This window comes from Typopeltis vanoorti, chromosome 5 (genome assembly GCF_054136105.1).
Source record: "Typopeltis vanoorti isolate ZY-2024b chromosome 5, IOZ_Tvanoo_1.0, whole genome shotgun sequence".
In the NCBI taxonomy this organism is placed as follows: domain Eukaryota; kingdom Metazoa; phylum Arthropoda; class Arachnida; order Uropygi; family Thelyphonidae; genus Typopeltis; species Typopeltis vanoorti.
The window spans coordinates 145,958,617-145,983,570 of NC_143553.1; the positions used below are offsets into that span (position 1 = coordinate 145,958,617).

Consider the following 24,954-nt stretch of genomic DNA (forward strand, 5'->3'; position numbering starts at 1 on the left):
ATAGACTAAGTAACAGAGGGGGAAAGAAAAAAAAAATCCAAGCATGCCTTAACATAGTTTTTAAATCATAAATCTCTTGAAAATGAATGAAAGCAAAATTTATGGTGTTTCTTTCATGATCAGGTTGTATTACTACAGTGATGAAACATGCAGATCTGATCCTGTTACTTTTTTTTTTTTTTCCATCACTGCTTTGTCAGGATTAAATAGGTTTTCCAATTGGTTACTGTGATATAATTGTTAAATGTTATACTTCTGTATAACATTTTTTTAAATTCTAGTGACTTATACATTTATGGGTGAACTTATGGAAGTAGCACATACTTGTACTACTTTCATACCACATATGATGGTTATACCATTTTTAACCAATAATGTTTTTTTTGTGTGTGATATTTTCTTGCTACGCTTTTCTTCTTTGCCTTCCACTCTTTCCTTAAAATATCAGAAACTAGCATAGTAGCTGAATGTCTTGGATGGACGATGAATGAATTTTTCCAAATAATAAATAAAAGGAATATGTAATCATTGAATTCAGTTTATAAATTGACACATATCTTTATGAATGTATGTTATTACAATAACAGTTTAGATACAATTGTACATGTTTATTTATTTTTATTAATCCTTGATTATTGAAATAAAATACAAGTAAAAAAATTTGTTTGGTTCCTATGTATAACTAAGTTTTGAAGCTTTTTTTTTTTTTATAATGGAGAGAGGGGGAAGAAGCTTGTCTTTATTCTTGATTGTTAGGCATTTACATGATGCAGAGCAGTGGTATGGCTGGATTTTCCTTCATTTCATCTTGCACAAGTTTGTCACTTAAAATTTAATTTCCAATCCAATTTTTCTCTGTATTGAAATGTCACTCATGCACTACTTCATATATTTATAGCAGCTTGATGGGTGCAATAAAATCAATAAATGAATGAGTTAATGCTATTTCAAAATTAATCTGCACCAAGAATCTCTTCCTTGTTTTGCGTAATTTTCTCTAAATTTTTTTCCAAGCAGTTGAAATTTCATCACATGTATTTATTTTTGAAAAATATCAAATTGTTCCATTCTCCATCCGAAATAAGGTTCTTCTGCCAATTTTTACAGAATGTATAACAATTATCTGAGAATAGGATTTCAAGTGGGATATACTGAATTAATTCCATGCATCACTTGTGCTCTGTTATATCAACAGTTAGCTGGATGACTGCTTGATGTAATGTTTAATTTTGAATACTGTAGCTATTCCTTTCTCTGATCACTGTTGCCTAAATATAACTTCTTGTAATTTTTATTTAGAAGAATCTCATCTGTCTATGTTCTTTGTTTCACTACTACTACTACTCATTATATCAACATGATATGTCTCTAATTCTTCTACCATTGCCATAAATGAAGTATCAGTCAAGATATGCCTATCTTGACATCTTCTGATGTGGAGATGAAGATTTCTTCCAGTAACTGACTTTTCACTGTTTGTCCTGAGAGAACAGTGCCCCACTATGAAATTCTGTCATTTTGTTGATATAACATGACAATTTCATACTTGCTAAGGTACTTCCCAGTTAAAGCTCCACTCTTCTACCATCATTTTGTTTTAATGGTTAGTTAAATTACAAATTGCCAATCATCCTCATTCATTCAGTATCCAAGCAGCTGCCTGCTGATGAGGCACACTACGAGGTCAGTATTGTATTTTAGGTCAGAAGATTTTGTCAGTTTTCCAAATTCCTTAAAAAGCCTTCTCTCAGTTATCCAACTTAGACATAAAATAAAAATTTTATGTCTAAGTTGGATAACTGAGAGAATAAAAAATAAAAAATTAAATAAAAAGTTTGTCATAAAATAAAAATTTAGTTTTGGCAAACCTTATGTTCCTAAATCCAGCTTGATTTTCTTTGTCTCCCCCATTTATTTAATTATTTTTTATTTAGACAAATGTTTGCAGAATTTTCCTGGAACTAGCAAGTAAAGTATTTTTTATATATTTTTTTAATTTTAGTTTGGCTGGTATTCATCCTGAATTAAACAGTGTAGCCACTATTAAATTTTTATACCATCACATGCTTGCCATTCTGGTTGAATATCATATATTTCATATTTCCATTAGCCAGGAAGGATACAATCAATGCATCCTTCCTAGATATTTTCTATCACAATTCTGTTGATAACTGTCATTTAATAATTTTGCAGTCATTGCTCCATGTTCAGAATTTTGTCACTTGTATCATCTTTGATTCCTTTTCCTTCATTTCTTAGCAGATTATAAAACATTTTGCCATCTTTGATATTCTTCCCCAAACTTTCTCCTGAATTATGTTTTTTTTAGCTAATTGTACACATAGAAAATTCCTATCCAGTAAGATGCTAAGGATAATTTCGATGCATTCCACATATATATCTTATAAACTTTTCTCATATATGCTGCCAACATCACATTTGGGATCGTGTGTGCCTGCACATGATTAGACCAGTGTAAATATCATGGAAATAGTCACCCTACTGGAGTATTCATGCACAACACTAATTTTATTATCCAGAAAACATCAGTCTTGGAGAGAAGTGATGAAAAAAGGGTGCAAGAAATGGGGATGGCCAATATAACAGTTTAAAATCTTACTGCTACAGTGATGTACATATAACAATGTTTCTTGGCACAGGTTAGGGTCCCTGATACAGGCAGAACAACATTCAAATGCTGCAGTCTACTTAAGCAATGTTGCTGACTAAGTACTACCATCTCCATTTTTTAAACAGTTGTTTAGATTATAAATATAGGTTAAATTGCCAGTAGGACAGTGCATCATTTCACATGTAGAAATGAATGATGCATGAGGAGGATTTTAATCTTCTCATTTGGCATACACAGTTTAAGCATCTGTGGAATGCATCGAAATGGAGCAAGCTATTTGTGACAGGAATCTTTCACAGTCCAATCTGACTCACCTTTAGGATCCAATTTGAGTCTACATCAACAACTTGATGCTCATCATTCAAGGTCTATTTACTGTAAAGATTGAGGGAAGCTTTACTATTTAATTTTAACTTCCCCTCGGTAATGGTGTAACTGTTTAAATAAAATAAACCTAGAAAACATAACTATTTTTCATAGGAATAGCTAACTCTCTAGAAAAATTGCATATGTATCAACAAGACATTGATATTTGCTATTCTTGCACAACATGTATTTACAGGAAAAAAAATTCTCTTTTCAGATTCAAAAGTATGATCAAGAAAAAGAAATTCTCCCTGAGAGCTTACAAGAAAATAATTGTTTTTTTGAGGTCCTCTTTGACAAATCTGTTAACAATGTGAAATTTGGACTAGAAGCTGATGATCACTCCAATAAATCATGTGCAACTCATTCAAAACAATAGCAATTCATGTGAACTGTACATTTTTCTATCCTGTAATGAGGGGGGGAAATATAAATTATATGCAAAATGTTACCAAGTATTAGTGCATTGATTTTGTGAAGCTTGTTAGGTGAAACTTGCTATGGCTTGGTATTTTGCTGTAAGCATAAGAAAATTTTATACAACATGTCAATTTGTTGGTATAAATTTGAATAGGTTACCGTGCAGCCATTAATATGCCTCTATGCAAGCTGCACTCGTGAATCCTGAGGGGGGGGTACATTGTACATAGAACTAGATGTAAAAAAATTGTTGAGCATAAATGTGTACATGGCATTTTATTTAACATTATATGGACCGTTTAAGAGTGTTGAAAATATTTTAAACTACTATTACTATGCAGCTTGTGTGTGCAGACTTTATGGTTTGATGACAGAAAAACAATATTTTAAGTACCAGTTCCTGCTGTTACCACCCACGTTAATGAATGATTGTAAAGTCTCTTAAATATGGGAATTAAAAACATTTTTGAATTCAGATTTTGTTGTGCAAACTTATTCTTTAGATTAGATATTTAAAAATATGAGGGAAACATAACTTCTAATAATTAATCATTAAAGGTTTATGTGTTTATCTTTAGAACCTATAATTTATTGAATTAATAATATTTAGATTGATTTCAAACCAACATTTTTATAGTACAAATTACAACTGTATTAAAACATACAGCATTTAATTAGATTGCTAGAAACAATTTTAATTGTAAGTGAAAGGAACTGTCTTCTCAAAGCATCCTCTTTATGAACTGGATAATTAAACAAAAAATAAAATTTCAGACATCAAGCTAAATGTGGTTATCTTAGAATGATCTCCCAGATCTTTAGGCAAATTAATGCAGCCAGTCTTGAGGTTAGAGTAGTATTTCATAGTTGATGCTGATTCTAAAATAGTCTGACCTGTAAGTGATATCCATGCAGCACAATCCAGTGCTGATTTGCCATATGGAATGATCATGAATTTAGCTATGTTCATGGTAGATGTTAACAGATCCACCAGTTTTTTGTCTGTTGGGTCTGTTAACATATATACTCCAGAATGTGCAAGATGAATGAGATGGATCCTTTGGAGAATGGAAGGTTACTGGCCATTTGTCATCATCATCATCAAATTCCTGCCATGTACCCTCAAGGGGTGTACAGGATATCATAGTACTACATGAAAAAAATTACATCATTACTAACTTCCTATTTACAGTTTTCCTCCAAATCAGTCTGTTACTTGTCAAGACTCCAACATTATCAGATCTTATATTTCTATTGTCCAAGGCACTTTGTACCATATCGATCCACCTATATCTTGGTCTTCCTCTGGGTCATTTTGCTGCCAACCTGGCAGAGAACACTTGTTTTGCTAATCTTTCCTCTCCCATTCTATTTAAGTGACCATACCACCTGAGATTAACTCTGCTAACGCATTCCTGGATGCTGACAATGTCAAGTTCTTTCCTAATATCCTCGTTTTTAATATGATATTGCCATTGATGCCATCTGTTCATGTCTATAATCTTTCTCAGGACTCTCATATCTGCGGTCTCTAGTCTTTGGTCAAGTGTTTTACTTCTGACCCAGCTCTCAGATCCATAAGTTAAAACTGGTTTGAACATCGCCTTGTATACAGCTAATTTAGTGTTCTGACTAATTTCTCTCTTATTCCATATGAATTTATTCAATTGACTTCCCACCATACCAGCTTTGCTGATTCTGTTGTCTATTTCTATATTTAATTTACCATCTTCACTAAAAATCGTGCCTAAGTAGCTGAAATGTTTTACTTGTTCCACAGGTTCTCCATTCACAACACAGTTGACATTTTCAACAATTCTGCCTATTTTCATTGTCTTTGTCTTTTTATTGCTGACCTTCATACCATATCTATTACAACAGTTATTCAATTTTGTCAGAGAATCTTGCAGACTTGTAGCGGATTTATTTAGAAGTATAACATCATCCGCATAAAGAAAAAGCTGACATTAACATCTCCAATTTTGATATCAGGTTTAGTACCACTTTCCTTAATAATGTGATCCATATAGATAATGAATAATAGAGGGGATAATGTACATCCTTGTCTCACACCAGATTTAACATTAAACCATCTTCCTGTACTTCCTTCAATTCTAACTGCTGACTTACAATTCAAATACAGACTAAGTATTGCTTGATATAATGCCCCATTGACACCATATAACTGTAGCGTAATGAATAGCTTCTCTCTTGGTACCTTGTCGTGTGCCTTTTCCAAATTGACAAAACTTAAATACAGATCTTTGTTATATTCCCATGCTTTCTTGACTATTTGTCATAAAGGAGAGACAGTTGCCAGTGAGAGAAAAGCGATTTTGCTGTTTGGCAAGCTTACATGTGGACTGTATGCTTTTGGAGGCTCCATATATATCTGAGATAGTTTAACATGGTAAGGTTTTAGCTTTTTTGATAATTTCTTTAGGTCAAGAGGTAACTTTTTAATTATACACATTTTACCTTTGAGCTTCAGTGGGATTTTGATCTATAACAGAGTAATTAGGGAGTCTTTTAGACAAGTGTTCATTTTGTTATTATATTTGTTTGGTTCATTGTGATAGTTATATTACCCATATCTGCTTTGGTTATAACTTTGTTTGCTATATATCTTTTAAAGCTGCCGTTTCTTTTGGTGGAGAATGTTGCTTTTGGGAAGTTTGGATTTTATCAGAATGCTGGTTGCATTCCAATGAATATTGTTAGCCACTGCAGGAGATCCCATATTTAATGCTGTCATGATTTCTATAACAGGTACTTGTCTAGGAGCAGTGGCACAATTATGACTTTGAGAATGTTGACTGCATCTGTAAGTGTCTGTGACAACAAATTTGCTACTCCATGATCTTGTTTGCAGCCAGGATGCTTTTTTGACCCCCCCCCCCCCCCCTAAAACAGGGAGTCAAAAAATAAGCAAAAGTTGTAAACTGCAGTATCTCAATATTTTGGGTGAATTAAAGATTTTTATCTTCTTTTTATATAATCCATAAATTGCTCTAGAGACCAAACTTGGAATTGTATCAAGCCACTTCAGGCTCTAATAAGCTGGACAATGGTCTCACACTGGTTGATGAAATTTGTCTTCCACCTAAAGATGATTACAAACACCTAAGCCTATTGTTACATTTTCATCACAAAATTAACCTCTGTAAAGTTAAAGAAAATACAAAGGGTGAGACTGAAAAGTTCTGATAAACACCTAGACCAAAAATGATATTAAAGCAAGTGATATAACCACAAGAAAAGACATATCGTAAAACTCTTTAATCTCCAGTTTTCATCAATGTAATAATTTGTTCTTTTTCATGGTTCTACCTCATTCATGATGATTATCACAACTTTTCAGCACATGCTCATAGTGCAGTAATGCACACAAAATTGCAGATGAACTCAGAGTGGAACTGAAAGAGAATAATTATGCAGCAGTGGCAGAGGGTTGGAATGTATTTAATAAAATGTTCTTTCAAAAGTGAGAAAGTTTGAGGTAGTGATTTCTGTTTAAATTCTGTCGCCAGCTTTTCAAATTACTTTTATTTAAATACTGCATTAATTATCTCATTAAGGAAAAAAATTAGTCTACAGCTGAGAAAAAAATAATTGACCACTCACCTCCAACTCTGTTCATTACCCAGCTTTGACACTGAAGATGAATTGCACTATAAATTAAAAAAAAAAATGATACATATTAAATCAGTTTAATATGTTTCGGTTCATTCAAGTATACCTTTTCCATACATGGCATTTACAAGTGGCCTCTAATACTGATAAGGCTTAACCTGAAATAGCAACACAATTAACAAAGTTACCCCCCCCCCCCACACACACACACCCAACATCTGATCTGTGTCCTTCCAAAATGATACACATTTAAATTGCACTTGAATCACTAAGGAGAAAAAAAAATTGAGTTGTGTTCTAACATTTTCTTTGGCAGCTTTTGGCCATTACTGATGTGATGATTCATTCCCTCAACACAACTAATTTAAAATAGAAGTGTCACATTTGTTTTTATAATATAATAACAGTTTCAGTGGCTTAGAAAATAACCTGAGGAGGATTTTTTTTCTTCTTCTTCTATTGGTCAAAATGTCAAAATTTTCCATATTAAAATAATTGTCTAAATTTAGATAAAGAATGAAAATTTCTCCACTCTCACATACAAGAAGTTGCAGTACTCATAACAAATCAGTGCTGTGTGTTGGCAGGGGTTAAGAGAGCAGTCTTTTTTTTTTTCTTTTTTTTTTTTCCAATTTATTTTTTGAAGAATACATTTCATAGAAGGCTGTTCCATAAAGCAAAAGTAGATGAATTGAAAGATAAATAAGCAGATTACCCAGTTTTATGAGTGAGTATTTGAGCTGTAGAGATGTTCATGTTATTGCAGAGTTAGTGAAATGGGGAATGTTGGGTGTCAGTTTGGAACAGTATCCATGGAAGATCTGTAAAAAAGATGTAATGCATAAATTATCTCCAAGAAAGGAGTCAGTTAACCAAACTGCCCTCTGTAGCAGTGATGGCAAACCTATGATGTGTCAACACTGACATGCCACAATGTTTTGGGTGACATGTCTGCATTTATCAACACCCGCCAACAATAAATGATCAGTTTGGAAGACGATCGTCAATTTAGAAGTTTACAACAGACAATTAAAATAATTAAGTATTTGGATGTAGTAGTATACACTACTATATAATTAAATGATATCCAGTGGCTACAAATTGAAGGGATTAGAGCTGCAGTTAGAAGAGTTCCAGGCCAGCATCTGCACTCAAGTTTTTGTTGACCTGAGATCTCAACTTGAGGATCTGGAAAGAAATTGCCTGCAGAATGAAGAGTGCCACTAGGAACAAGACATTTTGAATGCTTGGAACCAAATGGAAAAAAAAGACCATATCCAAGCTGTTACAACCAAATTAAGGTACACATTGTATAGAAGACATAATATTAAATGCATAGTATCTCACATTCTTACAGACTATATTATGCACTGGTATATTGACGAATTTGGTGTGGAATTTGTACCTGAGGGGGAGCATACAAAAATATCCTTGGCAAATTGCATAATCTACACAACAGAATACTAAACAATACCTTCACGTTTAATCACACTGCAGTTAATCGATCTCATTGACCTGCATCGTACCCTCTGGAAAGGTGGTCTAATTTTCCAGATTCCTCAGAAAAAAGTATCCTGGAGTGACATTTCACATTCCATGCACAAGATTCTTTAACTCTCAACTCAGAAATGAGAAGTCGGAAGCAACCTCTAAGAAAGACGGGATTAAGACTATTTCTTACATTTATAAATGACGCTGAAACATTGCTTTCTTTTATCTATATAAACACTAATGGATTTTGGAGTAATAATTTAATAACGAATAATTTCGAAAATACTTCATGTGAATATATACATTCATGGGGATGTGTAAAGTGGTAAAGCCCAATACAATGGCATAGCCAGAGCTTTTGCCTCCCCTCTTAATGCACACCAAAATTACTACAAAAAGTCAAAATGGATGGATGGAGAAATAAATTAAAACACTGTTTATTTTTGAAGTAAAACTTTAATTTCAACATTCTCAAATATTATTTTTCTTGCTTTTCTGTTAGCAAAATCGTCGATGACAGTGGCGAAGTCTATTTCATAGTAATGTAAGTAATTCTTAATCAATTTTATTTAGAAAAACACCTCAGTTGTATTTAACAACTGAGAGGTGTTAAATAGCAACACTTACATCAATTGTGAGGAAAATTCGCAGTAGTAACAATATTTGGAACTGAGTTCTCGAGACTATTTTCGAATTAACTGCTAAATGCCAAAGTTCAAAAAGATTCAAAGTGTCGCCGGGGCTGATTGCCCCCCCCCCCCCCCCCCACACACACACACAGCTATGCCACTCGGTTTGGGATTAAAATACGAAAGACAACGGGCATAATACTTTCAATTTTTTTTAAATAAAACTTCTAAGGGAATTAGAAATTTACTCTTTGAAACAACATGCGAATGTGTTTTTCTTTTTAAATATATTTTTTATGAAATATATTGTATTTGTATAGTAATTATTTTTTATTTTTATACTATATTTTATGCTTAACCATATTTAGATATGGTTAAGCATAAAAGAAGATTAAAAATAAAAGATTTATTTAATTTTTATTATCTTCTTTAATTCATCCTGCACATCGGCAAGATTTCTTATGCATGTCTTATTTGCAGCAGTTGACTTAGAAATCATTTTCTCAAAAAAAAAAAAAAAAAAGCAGCTAACGCCTTTTTATTCCCATATACGGGGAGTAGGCGAGGCCATTTAGCCCTATCTAACTTTTGGAGACTGAGTAGGCAGTTCAATCTCCACTGGTACCAATCAGAGATAGGTGGCCCAAGGCTATCACTAATTAAGCGGTACACAGTGAAGAGAGGCGGCTCAAATGTGCCACCATCTCGTGGTCCCTAACCCTAACACAATATATTTAATGTCTGAAATAATGTGGGTTCTACGGTCGATTTTCTTGAGTTTACAGGACGAAAAATCCGAGTTTCCGGGAGGAAACTCGAGTTTTTCGTCCTTTTTTTTTATACCTTTAATATCTTCGAAATTGATTTAAACATCAATACCGTAGCGAATCCCTCCCTTCATTTGGAAATCCCCAGGGGTAGGTTCAATTTCTTCCCAAGAACGCAAAGAACATCCCTGGGACATTTTTCAAGTGAAGTTGAAATAGCCGATTCTCATGTGCAGTTGGCAGGGTTTTTCGTCTCGCCAACGTGAGAATCGGGCCTTTGAAAGAGGCTTCAACTGTCTATGGGATGCTGCGAAAATGAAGTTGAACGAAACAGAATAACCCGTCACCTGCGGACGGAATGGTGGTATTACGAGAACCTTCCTAGTGAAAAAGACAGTGGTCCAACAATGTAGATAACCTTCTGTTATAGATGCAAGACGAGCTAAGATGTTATCGAAAATGAGTGTTTGAATGCTCCTCAGAATTGGTGATAAAGAATTTCCAATCCCGCTTTGTTCTTATTAGAAGCATGACACGTCTATTTCTGGGTATTACATCGAAGTATGGAATAAAAATCAGTAAACCACCAAGCCATGTTTTGTGTTAATTTTTAAATAAATATTTACTGGCTTATTCTCTTCTCACCTTGCAGAACATAGGCTTTCATGTACATATTAATTATTGAGCTGAGCTAATCGAAGGTGGGATGGCCACTGAAACAAAATGGGTGAGGAAATGTTAACGTAACAGTTTTTTTTTATTTGCCAGAATTAGGAGAAAAGGCCCAGAATAAAGCTAGATGTAGGTGGATTGACAATCTTAAAACGTGCTTCAAAAGAACTGAAATAAAAGACGTAATTGGAGTTCTGTGAGATTGGAGAAATATGAAGATAAATATTCAATAGGAATGTATTAATACCCTCAATATCCAGTGCATAGTTTTCTGAGCATCGGATATTGGGGGTATTTATTAAGAACTTGATGATGATAACCCCAGTGTTAAATAAGCCAGTGTCCAACGGAGAGAAAATTATTTCACTTACAAAATCTAAGACAAGAAAAAGATTCCCAGATGATCCTTTGTTATGTTTGTGACGAATTGATGTGTGTGTTGATGAAGATAAACCGAATAAAGCATTCTCAATAGAATGGAAATTTAAAATACCAGCAGTTGGGAAAAAATCGAAATGATTGTTTTTTACATTTTACTTGATGTAACAACTTGGTGCGGACGGATTTCTTTTGTTATGTGCGATCTGTTTTGATTCTGGTTTAATTCAAGTCATAAAGTCTTTTTCCCCCTTCCAGTCTTAATTGCGTTTCATTATATGCCAATACACCACTCAAGGTTCTTTTCTTTCCTAATAGGAGAATTATTTTCGCAAACTAAATGGAGGAAATTCATTAAAATGTACTGCTTGAAATGTCAATCTGCATATCTTTTTATTTAAACAGATTTACAGAGATTAATTCATTTTATTTTTACCCACTTGAAATCGCAAAACAAAATGATGTGTTTAAAGGACAACTAAGCAAATCAGAGATTGAGATTCTGTAATTTTAAAGGTAAAAGAGTGTAGTACGAAATATTCAGGTTTTCTGCTAATTCGTTCATTTAAATACAACAAGCAAAATAAGCCAGACTCTCCCATACTCTTAATTGCTTTGGTTACATTCCACTCTCGTACAAAACGTATATAATTATTTCTAAAAATTGTAATTTAGATCAGATATATATTTATGTAAAGTTAATATTTATTGAGAATGTTACTCTTTTTACAAGGTGTTGTGAAAACACCTGATTTTATCTGACATAATATGTATATTAATTTGAGCGAGAGAAACATTTTATTCCAATAAAAGTTACATTTTATTGGAACAAATGCCTATGCATGATTTTAAATGCGCCATGGTATATCACAAATATTCAACTTCATTAGAACACAAATATCCCTTATCTATTCTTTCCTGCAATCTTTAGCAGTAAAGTTCTTCTCAAAATCGTCTTCACATCCAAATGAATGTGAAGATGAATCGGAGTTCTTCAAATATAGAAGACCTAAGGCCATCCTTCTTCCTAACAAGGATCTATAACTCCCACCCGCCCGGGCAAAGCACTTATCTCATAAACTTTCCCCTACAGGCCTACACAGTAGCCTTATCAGATAGCAGGGATTATAAAAGCATTTTGATTCATCCTTATAGACAAAAACGTTCTGCGTGTGCAACATTTTATTGAAATCTTTACCCTGCTGCAACATTTCCATTACGTCTGATGATTATTCGTTTTAAGAATATTTTATCTGATGCTTAAACTGAAAATTTCATCGACTTCGTGCTCGTTGAAGATAACTAGTTTTGTGATTCAACAACTATGAAAAATCTTATCTTTGAATGTATTTCAAGCTTTCAGTACATTTATTACAAATACACCGCTGATTTTTCTTCTACGGATGGTCTGGACCACGGTGCACTTGAAATTCCTGCAAAAAACAGGATAGTTTACTACGCTGCTGCAGATCGCGCTTAACCAGTGTGCATGCCCATTATTATCAGTTTCGTCTGAATTAATGGCGATTTCTTGATTTTTGAATGATTCTTAGCTTATTTTGCTTACATCAGAACAAGGAACAGTTTACACTAGTGATGGTATGAAGGGTACAATCCCGTATCCACTTGAAAAGTACCATTTACATTAAAGTGTCTGATTCAATCACTTCATTTATAATTTATATTTAATAATTAAGCTGTTAGCACTATGCTGTTTACGAGATATTGAAAAGGTATGATTATTGGTTAAGAGGTGTTCTGAAGAACTATTATTTTCCTTTTACATGATATATATGGAAATTGATATTGTATACAATATCTTCGTGTTACACGAATAACGTTTCAACAATAGGTTAGTTAGCAGGTTCTCAAACACTGACATATGTCTGAGAATTCTCCAGTGCAAGAAGTCACAGCGGGTGATATCAGGTAAATGAGGAGGCCACGCACGGGTGATCACTCTGGCTTCCGTAAAATGTTCTCAAAGAACCTCCTGTACGGATCGACCAATGCATGCATGGTCCCATCCTGCATGAAAATGACTGAATCAATTCATGCATGACTGGCAAAACAAAACACCTCTTGGCAGTAATTGAGCAGGCCACAGGTGACTAGACTGGCATATGCCCTCAAAGAAGAATGGTCGAATGATAAACGAAGCTGTAAAACCTGCATCCGACAGTAACTTTGGGTAAATGAAAAGGAATTTGTTGGATTGCATACGGGTTTTGCTTAGCTCATACTGGGCAGTTGTGGGTATTCCCAGCTGCTCAGGTGAAAGTGAGTCTCATTTCTCCACAAAATCATTCAAAACCGTGCAAGGTCCAACTCCACTCAAGCAAGTAATATTAATGTGAATGTCAGCCGATTTTCAAAGTCCTGTGCTCACAAATGGCTGGTGTTATATCCTGAATGAAGGAATCTTGCAAAGAAATCATTCATTCAGGGTCTAACATACTAAACTTCACAGACAAAGAGAAATACCTGCACATCAGCTGAAATTAAAGTGAAACTTCTTCACATATGTATAAAATTGCAATCTTTTTTATGTACCATGTACTTAATCTATTTTGATCATACTAAGATCGAATTAGAGAATGTCTTAAAAGAGGAATTTGTTAATATTATTTAAGCCTCACTTTAGCTGTATAGAGGGATTGTGAGTCACCAGATAGAGATTAAGCAACAATTCTTAGAATGTATACAACTACACGTGTCCAGCGTAACGCCGGAGGCAATAGCTAACGTGGAAAGTACGTTGACGCGAATTCCGTGAATACAAGAGTATAACAGCAAAGGGGGAGAGCAAGGGATGAACCGAAGGTGAGAAAGGATATAGGTCGTGTGCAACGGGAGTCCGAAAAAGGGGGCAATCGGACGAAGAACATAAGGGGAATGAGCGCCATTTCGGAGACTACTTCTTGTCTTATCGTTTCCTGGTTCCTGGTTCGGAAGTTAGTCGATGGTTCGAGTAAGGGGAATGAGGCGTCAGTGCTACGATGTTGGATGGCGAGTTTTCCTGAGAATGCTGTAGGATTCCATTCAGAGCTGAAGGTGAAATTTCCAGCCCTAGTAGAATCGAGCCCTCGCCGAGAAGTCCCATCGAGAGGAATATAGATGTTTCCTGAGACGCAAGAAGATCGAGTCCGTGATCGACAGTAATTATGAAGATAGCATATCCTCTACGCTGGCGTAGAGGATATGCTATCTTTGCAGAGGACAGCCAACAAACAAGAGATGACCAGACGTACATGTGGTGCTGAGAGCCTCGGGAAAAAGTTTGGTAAAGTAGAATTACTCTATTTTGTGTTTAGAATTCCTTAGAAGAGAAAATTATATGTGAATGTAAATTATGAACATTATTCTAAAGAATTTTGTGGACAGACTAATTAGATAATTAACCTCCTCGTGAGAATAAGAATTGTTTGGTAGAAGTCTTTTGTGTTATATGTGATTGAGTTAACTTAACGAGAGTTGGATTTTTAGTAACTGAGTAACATTAGAATAAAAAAAAAAATCAGCTAACGCCTTTTTATTCCCGTATATACGGGAGTAGGCGAGGCCATTTAGCCCTATCTAACTTTTGGAGACTGAGTGGGCAGTTCAATCTCCACTGGTACCCAATCAGAGACAGATGGCCCAAGGCTATCACTAATTAAGCGGTACGCAGTGAAGAGAGACGGCTCGAATGTGCCGCCATCTCGTGGTGCCTAACCCTAACACAATATATTTAATGTCTGAAATAATGTGGGTTCTACGGTCGATTTTCTTGAGTTTACAGGACGAAAAACCCGAGTTTCCGGGAGGAAAAACCTGCTTGCCCGTGCCAGAGATCGACTAACTCGGGAACCGGTCGAAAAAAGGCTTAGAAAAATTTCCTCTAGTCGCTGACTAGACTCGAAACCAAGACTTCCTTCGTGCGGCCTAGCGCGATGGTGTGCAAACGCCACATCCACTGAGCTACACAGGCTCTAACATTAGAATGTTTATTTATATTATCTTATGAATAGCTTGCAGAAGGGAATTTTAGCTTAACATCATATCATTTGCAACCTATCCCAATTTTCAATTACATTGTTTATACGATGCTTTATAACTTTTAAAACTCGAGTTTCCTTATTTAGTATTGAGTCAAATTGAATGTATGATCTCTTTAGTGTATTTTGCTTTGATATTCCAATAAACATGTTTTATTTACCTAAACCTGAGTCATGCCTGATTACGATTCCAAACTACCACTTATAAAAATAGAACCTCTTTTGGCGGGAAGGAATTAAAAAGTGTATATAATTATAGATTTAGGTCGCGACTGCAGTCTGAATCTATACGACCATGTTAAATAAATTATTGGGTAAGAACGACTCTAGTCTTGTCTCCCTGAGCAAAGATCTTTTCTGCTATAGGATACTGGCTGACGCAGCATAATATAAATTTGCCAGTATCCGAAGAGGAAATAATCCTAGATGTGAATATATCAGGCCCGATATCTGAATAAGTAAAATAGTGATTGAAAGATAGAAAAGGAATATATAAATAGGAAAAAACAACGACGTAACACCAGAAATACAGAATCATCTGTAGACATTTCATGACAGTAATGTAAGGCACATCCACGTCTTGATGCAGCACGTGCACTGAAGTAACCAACATTGTTATTCATGGCTTACTCCACAACAGCATTTGTAACTTCATTCACTTGTGAATTGATTGATTTGCGAACTGCTAGGCAGTGGCACACTCAGGATTTAATCTTGGGGGGGGGGGGAGTTGAGTAGACGATTTACGAATTCACACTACGTATTGCATACGACCTATGACTCAGCATCTACAGTGATCGCCAATACATGACAAGTAGCATAGAAATAGAAGACACAACATAAATAAAAAAAAACATGAATTTTAATTAGGAAAATGTTTTTGGAAAATTTTCTAGCGTTTATTTCCTTTTTCTTTTGGGGGCCAGGGCCCCTTGTCCTCCTCCCTGGGTGTGCCACTGCTGCCAGGTCAAACCGACTAATCATTTGTCGCAGAGCACAAGGAAGTAATGGCATGGATCACATATATATATATATGTGATCCATGCCATGCATTCGTAGCATAAATCAGTAACTCCCTTTTGTTCCATATAGGGAGTAGGCGAGGCTGTTTTAGTCCTATCTAACTTTTGGAGACTGGGGGAGCAGTTCAATCTCCACTGGTAGTCAATAAGTGTGGCCCAAGACTATCACTAAATAATCGGAACGAAAGAAGAATGCGGTTAACAAGTGTCGCCATATCGTGGTCCCTTACCTTAACACAATATTTTTAATGTCTGAAAATAGTGTGGGTTTGACGGTCGAGTTTCTTGAGTTTACGGGACGAAAAACCCGAGTTTTTGGGAGAACACACCCACTTGCCCGTGCCAGAGATCGACTAACTCGGGAACTGGTCGAAAAAAAAAGTCTTAGAAAATGTTCCTCTACTCGGCAACTAGATTTCAATACACGTCTCTTTCTTCATGCAGACAAGTGGCGTAGAGTTCAAACGCCACTTCTACTGAGTTATGCTACTGACAAGATATGAATATAGTAGTCCAGATGGGTCTGCTTTGTACCATATATCATTGCACCACTTCGACCTTATTTATACGACGAATTAATGTGTTTTATTATTATTATTATTCCTGATACCTCCAAGGAGTCCGAAGACTCATCGCGGGAGGACACCTACAACTATCTCTACACCTAACCTCTACTACGAATCATCTCCATCAACGCCATCTACCGCCCACCTCCAACACCAGCACAACTAGTAGTTTTTGTCTGTAAATTGCGTGTTCTGAAAGGCCGATTTTTATGTATGCGGGAAGAAAAACCCGAGTTTCCGGGAGAAAAAACCCTGCCACCTCCGTATGAGATCGGCTAACTCACCTTCGATTGAAATCGACCAGATAAAGATTCCTCCCGTCGCGACGAGAATCGAACTTAGGCCTATTCCAATCGAAGGGCACAATGTACCATCGTTCTTCCAATTGCGCTACGGAGGCGAATTGGCTACAGCATTGCATCCATTACCCTCTAAGGGATCACCGCATCTCACGGTCGCTTCCTTCTCGAACAGCAGCCTGTCTACCCAGTGTTTTATTCCACCTTCTCAATTATCTTTGCAAATATTGTAATACATCACTTGAATTTGATATTTCTATGCACCATTAATGCAAGTTTCCACCTCTACAGAATACTGTCGGAAAAGGTGTGTGTGTGTGACCATGTTGAAATGGTGGTTGCTTCAATAGCGCTAGGGCCTGAGGAAACTTCGTTCGAAATTCGATTCAGATCGCTGCGATGAGGAACTTTAACTGTTTTTAAGTCTTTATTGAATTGATCTCTGACATGGGAAAGCAGATTCTTCCCTGAAACACTTGGATTTTCTTCCCATAAACTCAAGAAAGTGTTCATTAGAACCTACATTATTTCAGACTGACAGTATAGAAGAGTCGGATTAGGAGATGTCAGAACTTGTTTTCAGTCTTTACATCGAAGCAATTTACAATTAGTGGTAATCTTGTGTTTGCTATCTCTGATTGGTAACGGTGGAGTCTGACTGCTTCTCAGTCTCCAAAAGTTAGATAGGACTGAAATGGCCTCCCCTACTGCCTATGGGAAATAAGATTTGTTAGCAGACAGATATATCATTAAAACCCTTTTGCCATTTTATTTAGATGAATAAATGTCTGTAATTATATCCAGTTCAATCTTCTCTGTGACTTTTATTAACTCCATTTCACTGAAATCCACAGACGTCTCTTGTTTCTTCCTCCATGTTTAGTTTCCCAAAATGCATAATATGGAATGTAAGAATAAATTCGAGAAACCATTTTGAAGATTTGATTTTTGGTCGCCTGTTGGACTCTTTATAGAGTCACAATGGAGAGAAAATTATAAAAAGTATATTTTGTAATATCTGCTGTGGGTTAAATTGAATTCCTGAATTCTGGGGTTCAGGAATAACGCAAGAAGATGTTCGTTGTTTTGAGTTTTTATTTCATTTTGATCCCTTTTGGTTAGTCCCACTTAAGTCAGCAGGAAACGTAAGTGATTATGATTTAATAGTAATAAAATACGTTCTGATTTAATTGCAGAAATTGAGGATTCGAGGTGTCTTAAACACTGCTGATAGGTTTTTTTTTTTTTTTGCGGTGGAATGGGAATTATCAAATCACAAATAAATTGAAATAATTGAATACCAAGTCTCAAACTTGTGTACTAAATTCCATTTGGCGAGATCGATAGGGCAGTTTCTCTAAACCCCATCCCCGACTTTGTGACTCTCCCTTTACTCCAAATTAAACAGCACTTCGGGTTAAACGATGTCTTTTGCAGTTTAATGATGCCGCATTTCAACGAACTATCCGTCCAGGTCAGAGTCTTCAATAAACTGCGGTACTGATTGACGGACAATACGAATTGTTCGCATGTTTCCGAGGATTTATACGATTCTGATGTAGAGATGCTACTTTTACAATCATTTCAGACAAATTTCAAAAAACTGCTTGAAGTAGTTTTATGAAATTGCTCATATAATTTCATATAAATGCTCATATAATTTTTCTTTGCTAATATGTACAAACGAAGAAATAGAATCTCAGTTAGAAGCCTCTCCCAACTAATTAACTCCACCATAACGGTAGCCACCTTCTACAAATCTGTCCACAAGCCTGGTCGTCAGCCTGAAGACATTATGAACTTGATCAGGCAAAAAACATAGCCAGGAAAAGATTTCATAACACTCGTGCGCCACAAGATAATCGTCATGATCATCATCATCAAATTCCTGCCATGTACCCTCAAGGGGTGTATAGGATATGATAGTACTACATGAAAAAAATTACATCATTACTAACTTCCTATTTACCATTTTCCTCCAAATCAGTCTGTTACTTGTCAAGACTCCAACATTATCAGATCTTATATTTCTATCTTCTAAGGCACTTTGCCCCGTATCAATCCAAATATATCTTCGTCTTCCTCTGGGTCGTTTTGCTGCCAACCTGGCAGAGAACACTTGTTTTGATAATCTTTCTTCGCCAATTCTGTTTAAGTGACCATACACCTGAGAATTGCTCTGCTAACACATTCCTGGATGCTGACAATGTCAAATTCTTTCCTAATATCCTCGTTTTTAATGTGATATTGCCATTGATGCCATCTGTTCACGCCTATAATCTTTCTCAGGACTCCATGGGTCGAAGTAAAACACTTTGGTGAAATCTTTTACTTCTGCCCCAGCTCTCAGATCCATAAGTTAAAACTGGTTTGAACACTGTCTTGTATACAGCTAATTTAGTGTTCCACTAATTTCTCTCTTATTCCATATGAATTTATTCAATTGACTTCCCAAAATACTAGCTTTGCTGATTCTGTTGTCTATTTCTATATTTAATTTACCATCTTCACTAAAAATCGTGCCTAAGTATCTGAAATGTTTTACTTGTTCCACAGGTTCTCCATTCACAACACAGTTGACATTTTCAATGATTCTGCCTATTTTCATTGTCTTTGTCTTTTTATTGCTGACCTTCATATCATATCTATTACAAGTTATTCAATTTAGTCAGAGAATCTTGCAGGCTTGTAGCGGATTTATTTAGAAGTATAATATCATCTGCATAAAGCAAAGAGCTGACATTAACATTTCCAATTCTGATATCATGTTTAATACCACTTTCCTTCATAATGTGATCCATATAGATAATGAATAACAGAGGGGATAATATACATCCTTGTCTCACACCAGATTTAACATTAAACTATCTGTCTGTACTTCCTTCAATTCTAACTGCTGACTTACAACTCAAATAAAGACTAAGTATTGCTTGATATAATGCCCCATTGACACCATATAACTGTAGCGTATCGAATAGCTTCTCTCTTGGCACCTTGTCATATGCCTTTTCCAGATCGACAAAACTTAAATACAGATCTTTGTTATATTCCCATGCTTTCTCGACTATTTGTCGTAAAGTGAAGATCTGATCCTGACAGCCTCTATTTGCCCTAAATCCAGCTTGCTCTTTACCAAGCTTTTCTTCCACAATTCTTCTCAACCGTTTCTCAAGTATACTTGCATAGATCTTGCCAGGGACACTCAGTGGGGAAATAGCTCTGTAATTCTCTCATTCAGTTTTTAATTCCCTTTTTATATATGGGTACTATGAGAGCTCTAATCCAATCATCGGGAATTCGTCCATCTGTCCAGGCTTTCTGATCCATGCAGTGCAGCCACTGTAAGACTTTTATACCACCATACTTCTGCACTTCTGGTCGATTGGTGGAGCCTCTGCTACTAATGGCTCAGTTAAGTAAGTTTGAGCGCGGTTAGTAGTTGGAAGGGGCTCCAATCGTTCGATGATATTGGCGCACTCTCCCTCGATGAGTCTTTGGACTCCCTGGAGGTGTCAAATAATAAGAATAATATCTACTTCAAATATGGATATGTATTCCTAACTGCATACCTGGTCAGTGTTTTTTACCACTCTACTGTCATCACTGCTTGTTTCATTTAGCAGTTTTTCAAAGTAATTACTCCATACTTCAAGGATATCTTTTTCTCCCGTTTTCATGTCATCTTTATCATCTCTAACTCCTTTTACAGCATTCTTTCCTCCATTCCTAAGCATCTTCAACAACCTCCAGAATATTTTGTCACCTTCTTGATATATATTTTCTATATTCTTGCCAATGTCCTCCCATGACTTTTGTTTTGCTAGTTTTACACAGTGTTTAGCATTCATGCATTTGTCTCTGTATTCTCTAAGAGCACAAGCTGACTTATTTGCCAGGAACTTTTGATATGCTTTCTTCTTTTCCTTCACTGCCTCTTTAACTTCCTGTGTCCACCATGGAGTTCTAATTTTTCTATCCTTGCAGACTTCACCACATGCCTCTCTAGCTGAATTAATGAGGGCTTTCTTCAAGGCTTGCCACTGAATCTCCAAGGTTTGATTCCTGTTCCCAAACTCTTTCATTTTTTTTTAAATCAACGTTGTGTATTTTATTCTACAGTTCACATCTGAGAGCTGCTCAACTTTTATTCGCTTTAAAACTTTCTTACATGTTATTCTTTTCAATATGAAATTCAATTTTATCCTGCTCAAGAACTAAATAGTGCTCACTTCCAATTTCAAATCCTCTGTACAGTCTGGTGTCCTGCACCAGGGAGAAAACATCACTATCAACAATAACATAGTCAATGAGCCTTTTCTTATTCCTTGCCTCTTCTCTCCATGTGAATTTGTGCATATTTTTATGCTAGAACATGGTGTTAGTAATAACCAGTCCATGTCCTGAGCAGAAATCCAACAGGTGTTTGCCATTATTATTAGCTTTGCTCTTTTCTCCAAATTTTCCCAAATATTTTTGTATGTCTCACAATCATTTCCTACTCTGCTATTTAGATCCCCAACAAGGACCAACTTTTCCTTTTTCATTGTGTCAGTTGTTTTTTATAAAGCCTGAAAAAATTCCTCCACTTCTACCTTAGTAGAATCTTCTGTGGGACCATAGGCACAAATAAGTCTCATTGTCCAGTTCCCCATTCTCATATTTGCCCACATTACTCTACTTCAGACTGACTGCCATTCAAGAAGATTAGCCTCATATTTTGTGTTGAATACTATGGCTACTCCTTCGTTTCCTTGATTGTTATTGCCTGAATACTGGTGCTGTGAGAGATGCACTCAAGGCTCACAGAGGCCATCTATAAGAAGAAAAGATAGCCTTTATCTCAGCTACTATCACTCTATCTGGAAATTATAAGAAATATCAAAAACAAAGGCAACTCACTCCCCCAATACTCTCTGACCAGGGCCTTGTACACACTGATGCGGAGAAGGCAGAGATCATGGTAAGAAATTTGGAAGAGCAGTGCAAACCTGCATATGGAAATCTAGACTTCAATCACATATACAAAATTCACAGACAGGTCAGACTTTCACTCAAACTTCCTGATACCAGTACTAACTACATTGTACCCACATCACCTGGTGAAATATATAATATCATTAAAAACTTAAAGAACACAAAAGCTGCTGGACCAGACAGCAGTTGCCTCGAAAAGCTGTAGTGCACCTGACCATTATAATAAATGCAATCTTAAGATTTCAGTATTTTCCTTCCACCTGAAAACTGGCTGATGTAATCCTTATATATAAGCCAGGAAAGGACCTACACCTACCGCAAAAGTATCGTCCAATCAGTCTTATCTCCAACCTGGGTAAGGTTGCGGAGGTCATCCTCTCACGACTCCAAACCTCAGTAAATGACCTAAACCTTCCTAAAGAACAGTTTGGTTTTCGGCAACACTATAGTGCTACCCAGCAAATCCACAGCATTGTGGAATATATCACCTCCAGCTATGACTAGCGCCAGTGCACAGGAGCTGTTTTCCTAGACCTATCCAACGCATTTGACAAAATCTTGCATTTCAGACTCCTACACAAACATATCTTAGCCGGTATCTCACTACAAATGGTTCATCTAATCCGTTCATATCTTCAGAATAGATCAATACCAGTCAAAATCAATGGTTCTACCTCATCCCAGCGCAATATCTTTGCTGGAGTGGCACAGGGATCCCTACTAGCTGCATTGCTGTTTTCTATATACATGTTGGACATCCCGCACAATCCGATGTCTTCCATCTTGCCCCTGTATGCGGACGATACAGGGGCAAGATGGAAGACATCTAAAGCCACTCTCTATACACAATAGGCCACCTAAAAGGCCATACTATAGCGTACAAGGCAAATTTCTACTCTATAAGAAGAAAAGAAACCGTAAAATAGGAGATGCACATGAGATCCTTACCTTACACGTCTGGAGAGCCAGGATGTAATCAGTCTTGTGCCTTGACTTATCAATGTTAGATGTCCAAGTATATGTTCGTCTTGAATATTTCTGGAAGCAAGTATTGGTAATAAAGAATCTGTGAACATGGCCAAGTTCCAACAGTCTTTCAACACGGGAATTACATTTATCCAGGTAAACCATTCTACATTCTGAACTCACTGTCGTATTCTTTTCCACTTTTGCATTAAAGTCCCAAATGATGAAAAGTACATCCCTTCTTGGAAGGCAGTCCAACACAGTCTGTACGTTTTCATAGAATTCCTCACTCTCTTCATCAGGCCTGATCGATGTGGTTTGCATAAATTGCGATGATAAAAACATAGGTAGGATGAGTCTTAGATCTAATACAGAGTCATTTACAGGATTATAAACGATTACTAAACCTCAGCTGTTCAATCAAAATGTGAAGGAACAACCTCCTTCTCCTTTCTTCTATTCCTCTTGTTCACACACGACACCACAAGACCTACAGTGTGCTCAAGGTCCTTTGACCTTCCGTGTGTGGATCAGATATATATATATATATATATATATATATATACACAAGATCGGCTCTTGCCTGAACTTTCTTAGTACTACAGATACTCCATGATGTTTCGAGAAACCTCCTCAATAAATAACTAGTTTACGATCTGCACTTTTAAAATGATATTCTCCATTCCATCAGGCATATGAAAATCCCAGGATATCAATTTTATTCCACTCCATCTCTTCACAGACAATATTCAGCAAAACCCAGCTGTAGACCCCGTACATTCCAAGTGCCAATGTAATACTCACTTCTGAGATTAAACCCATACCTCCCATATTCTTCATAGATACGCTAGGATACAAGAGGACCTTTCTACAAATTTCAGTTATTTTTATCCTAATCCATCCCAATTTGACCAGGTGGGGTTTGACTTTCACGTACTTGGCGAAGAAAATATCTCGGTGAGAAGGAAGACTCCCACTCCATAAAAATGGAAACAATAAAATAGGAATACCATACTCCCTGCCCTCTAATGCATTAATAGCATTGGATGAAAATAGCATTGGATTAAAGATGAAAACGCTTACATGGAGTTCTCCACAGAACAAAATGTAAGATTGAATTGATGGAGACATGCCTGATGGTGTGACACTGAAACAAAAAGTGGGAAAGAAAGCCAAGTGTATATATATATATATATATATATATATAAATGAGCAAAAGTGAAAATAAGGATCAGATATTGAATGGCAGTTTGTTGAATAGTAGAGTGTGATGAAATTGTGTTTTTCTTGTGCTAAGATTAAGGATGTTAGTAATGTTATAAGATGTTTATTTTGGCTGGTGCAAATGATTTAGTAGGTGATGTGTGGTATGTGAGAAGATATGAAAGAGTTAGTAGTTAATGTGAAAAAGAAGAGTGGAAAGTAGAAATAGTAAGTTGCTACAGTTTTTTTGAGGCTGAGATGAGCTGACTGCAAATGAATCAGTGGAAAGATTGTGCAGGAGGAGTGGTGTGGAGTTTGTGAAGTGAGTTTGATGGAAAGATTTATACAGGGCAGATGGTGGCTTGTATTTGCATCGATTTGGGATCAGGAGTCTGAAGAAACTGTTCAATGAGAATTCAGAAGTGCAGAGTCAAGGAAACTAGAATGTCTAAGGGGGGGGATATGCAGGGGTCCAGGCAACCTAGAGGTTAGTAAGTGGGAGAGTGATCACATGATACTAATGTGGCAATCCCGGTTCTTAACTTTATTAGGCTAAACAACACAAGACGTAAAGCAGGTATTGCAGTTTATGCATACTAATACTCAAGTATTCAAAATATGGCATTGGGTAGTCAACTTGGCTATGAATCTGGTGCATTGATAATCTGTCCATCAGCTACCTCCTAATTCAAATCACTAGATTAGGAGTTGAATCCAGTAGAAGGCAGGTGACCCATGGTGTACCACAGGGTCCAATACAATACTACAATATACAGTTGTATATTGTACTTGGTCTTCTGTTTAATTTGTATATCAGTGATATAGGAAATAATTAAACACGAAATATTCAGTTGTTTGCTGATGGTAATTGAAGGTGATGCACAGATCCTGCGTGAAGA

General features: G+C 36.1%; 1 protein-coding gene across 2 annotated transcripts in view; it reads left to right on the top strand.

The window, feature by feature from the left end:
• LOC150106915 (serine/threonine-protein kinase RIO3) overlaps positions 1-3,893 on the top strand; it is a 79,933-nt gene extending 76,040 nt beyond the window's left edge. For both annotated transcript variants that reach the window (XM_090393369.1, XM_090393370.1), the window contains exon 11: positions 3,216-3,893. In XM_090393369.1, the coding sequence (XP_090249495.1) occupies positions 3,216-3,377 (162 nt within the window). In that variant the 3' untranslated portion in view covers positions 3,378-3,893. The remainder of the gene's footprint in view (positions 1-3,215) is intronic.
• Positions 3,894-24,954: the final 21,061 nt, after the last annotated feature.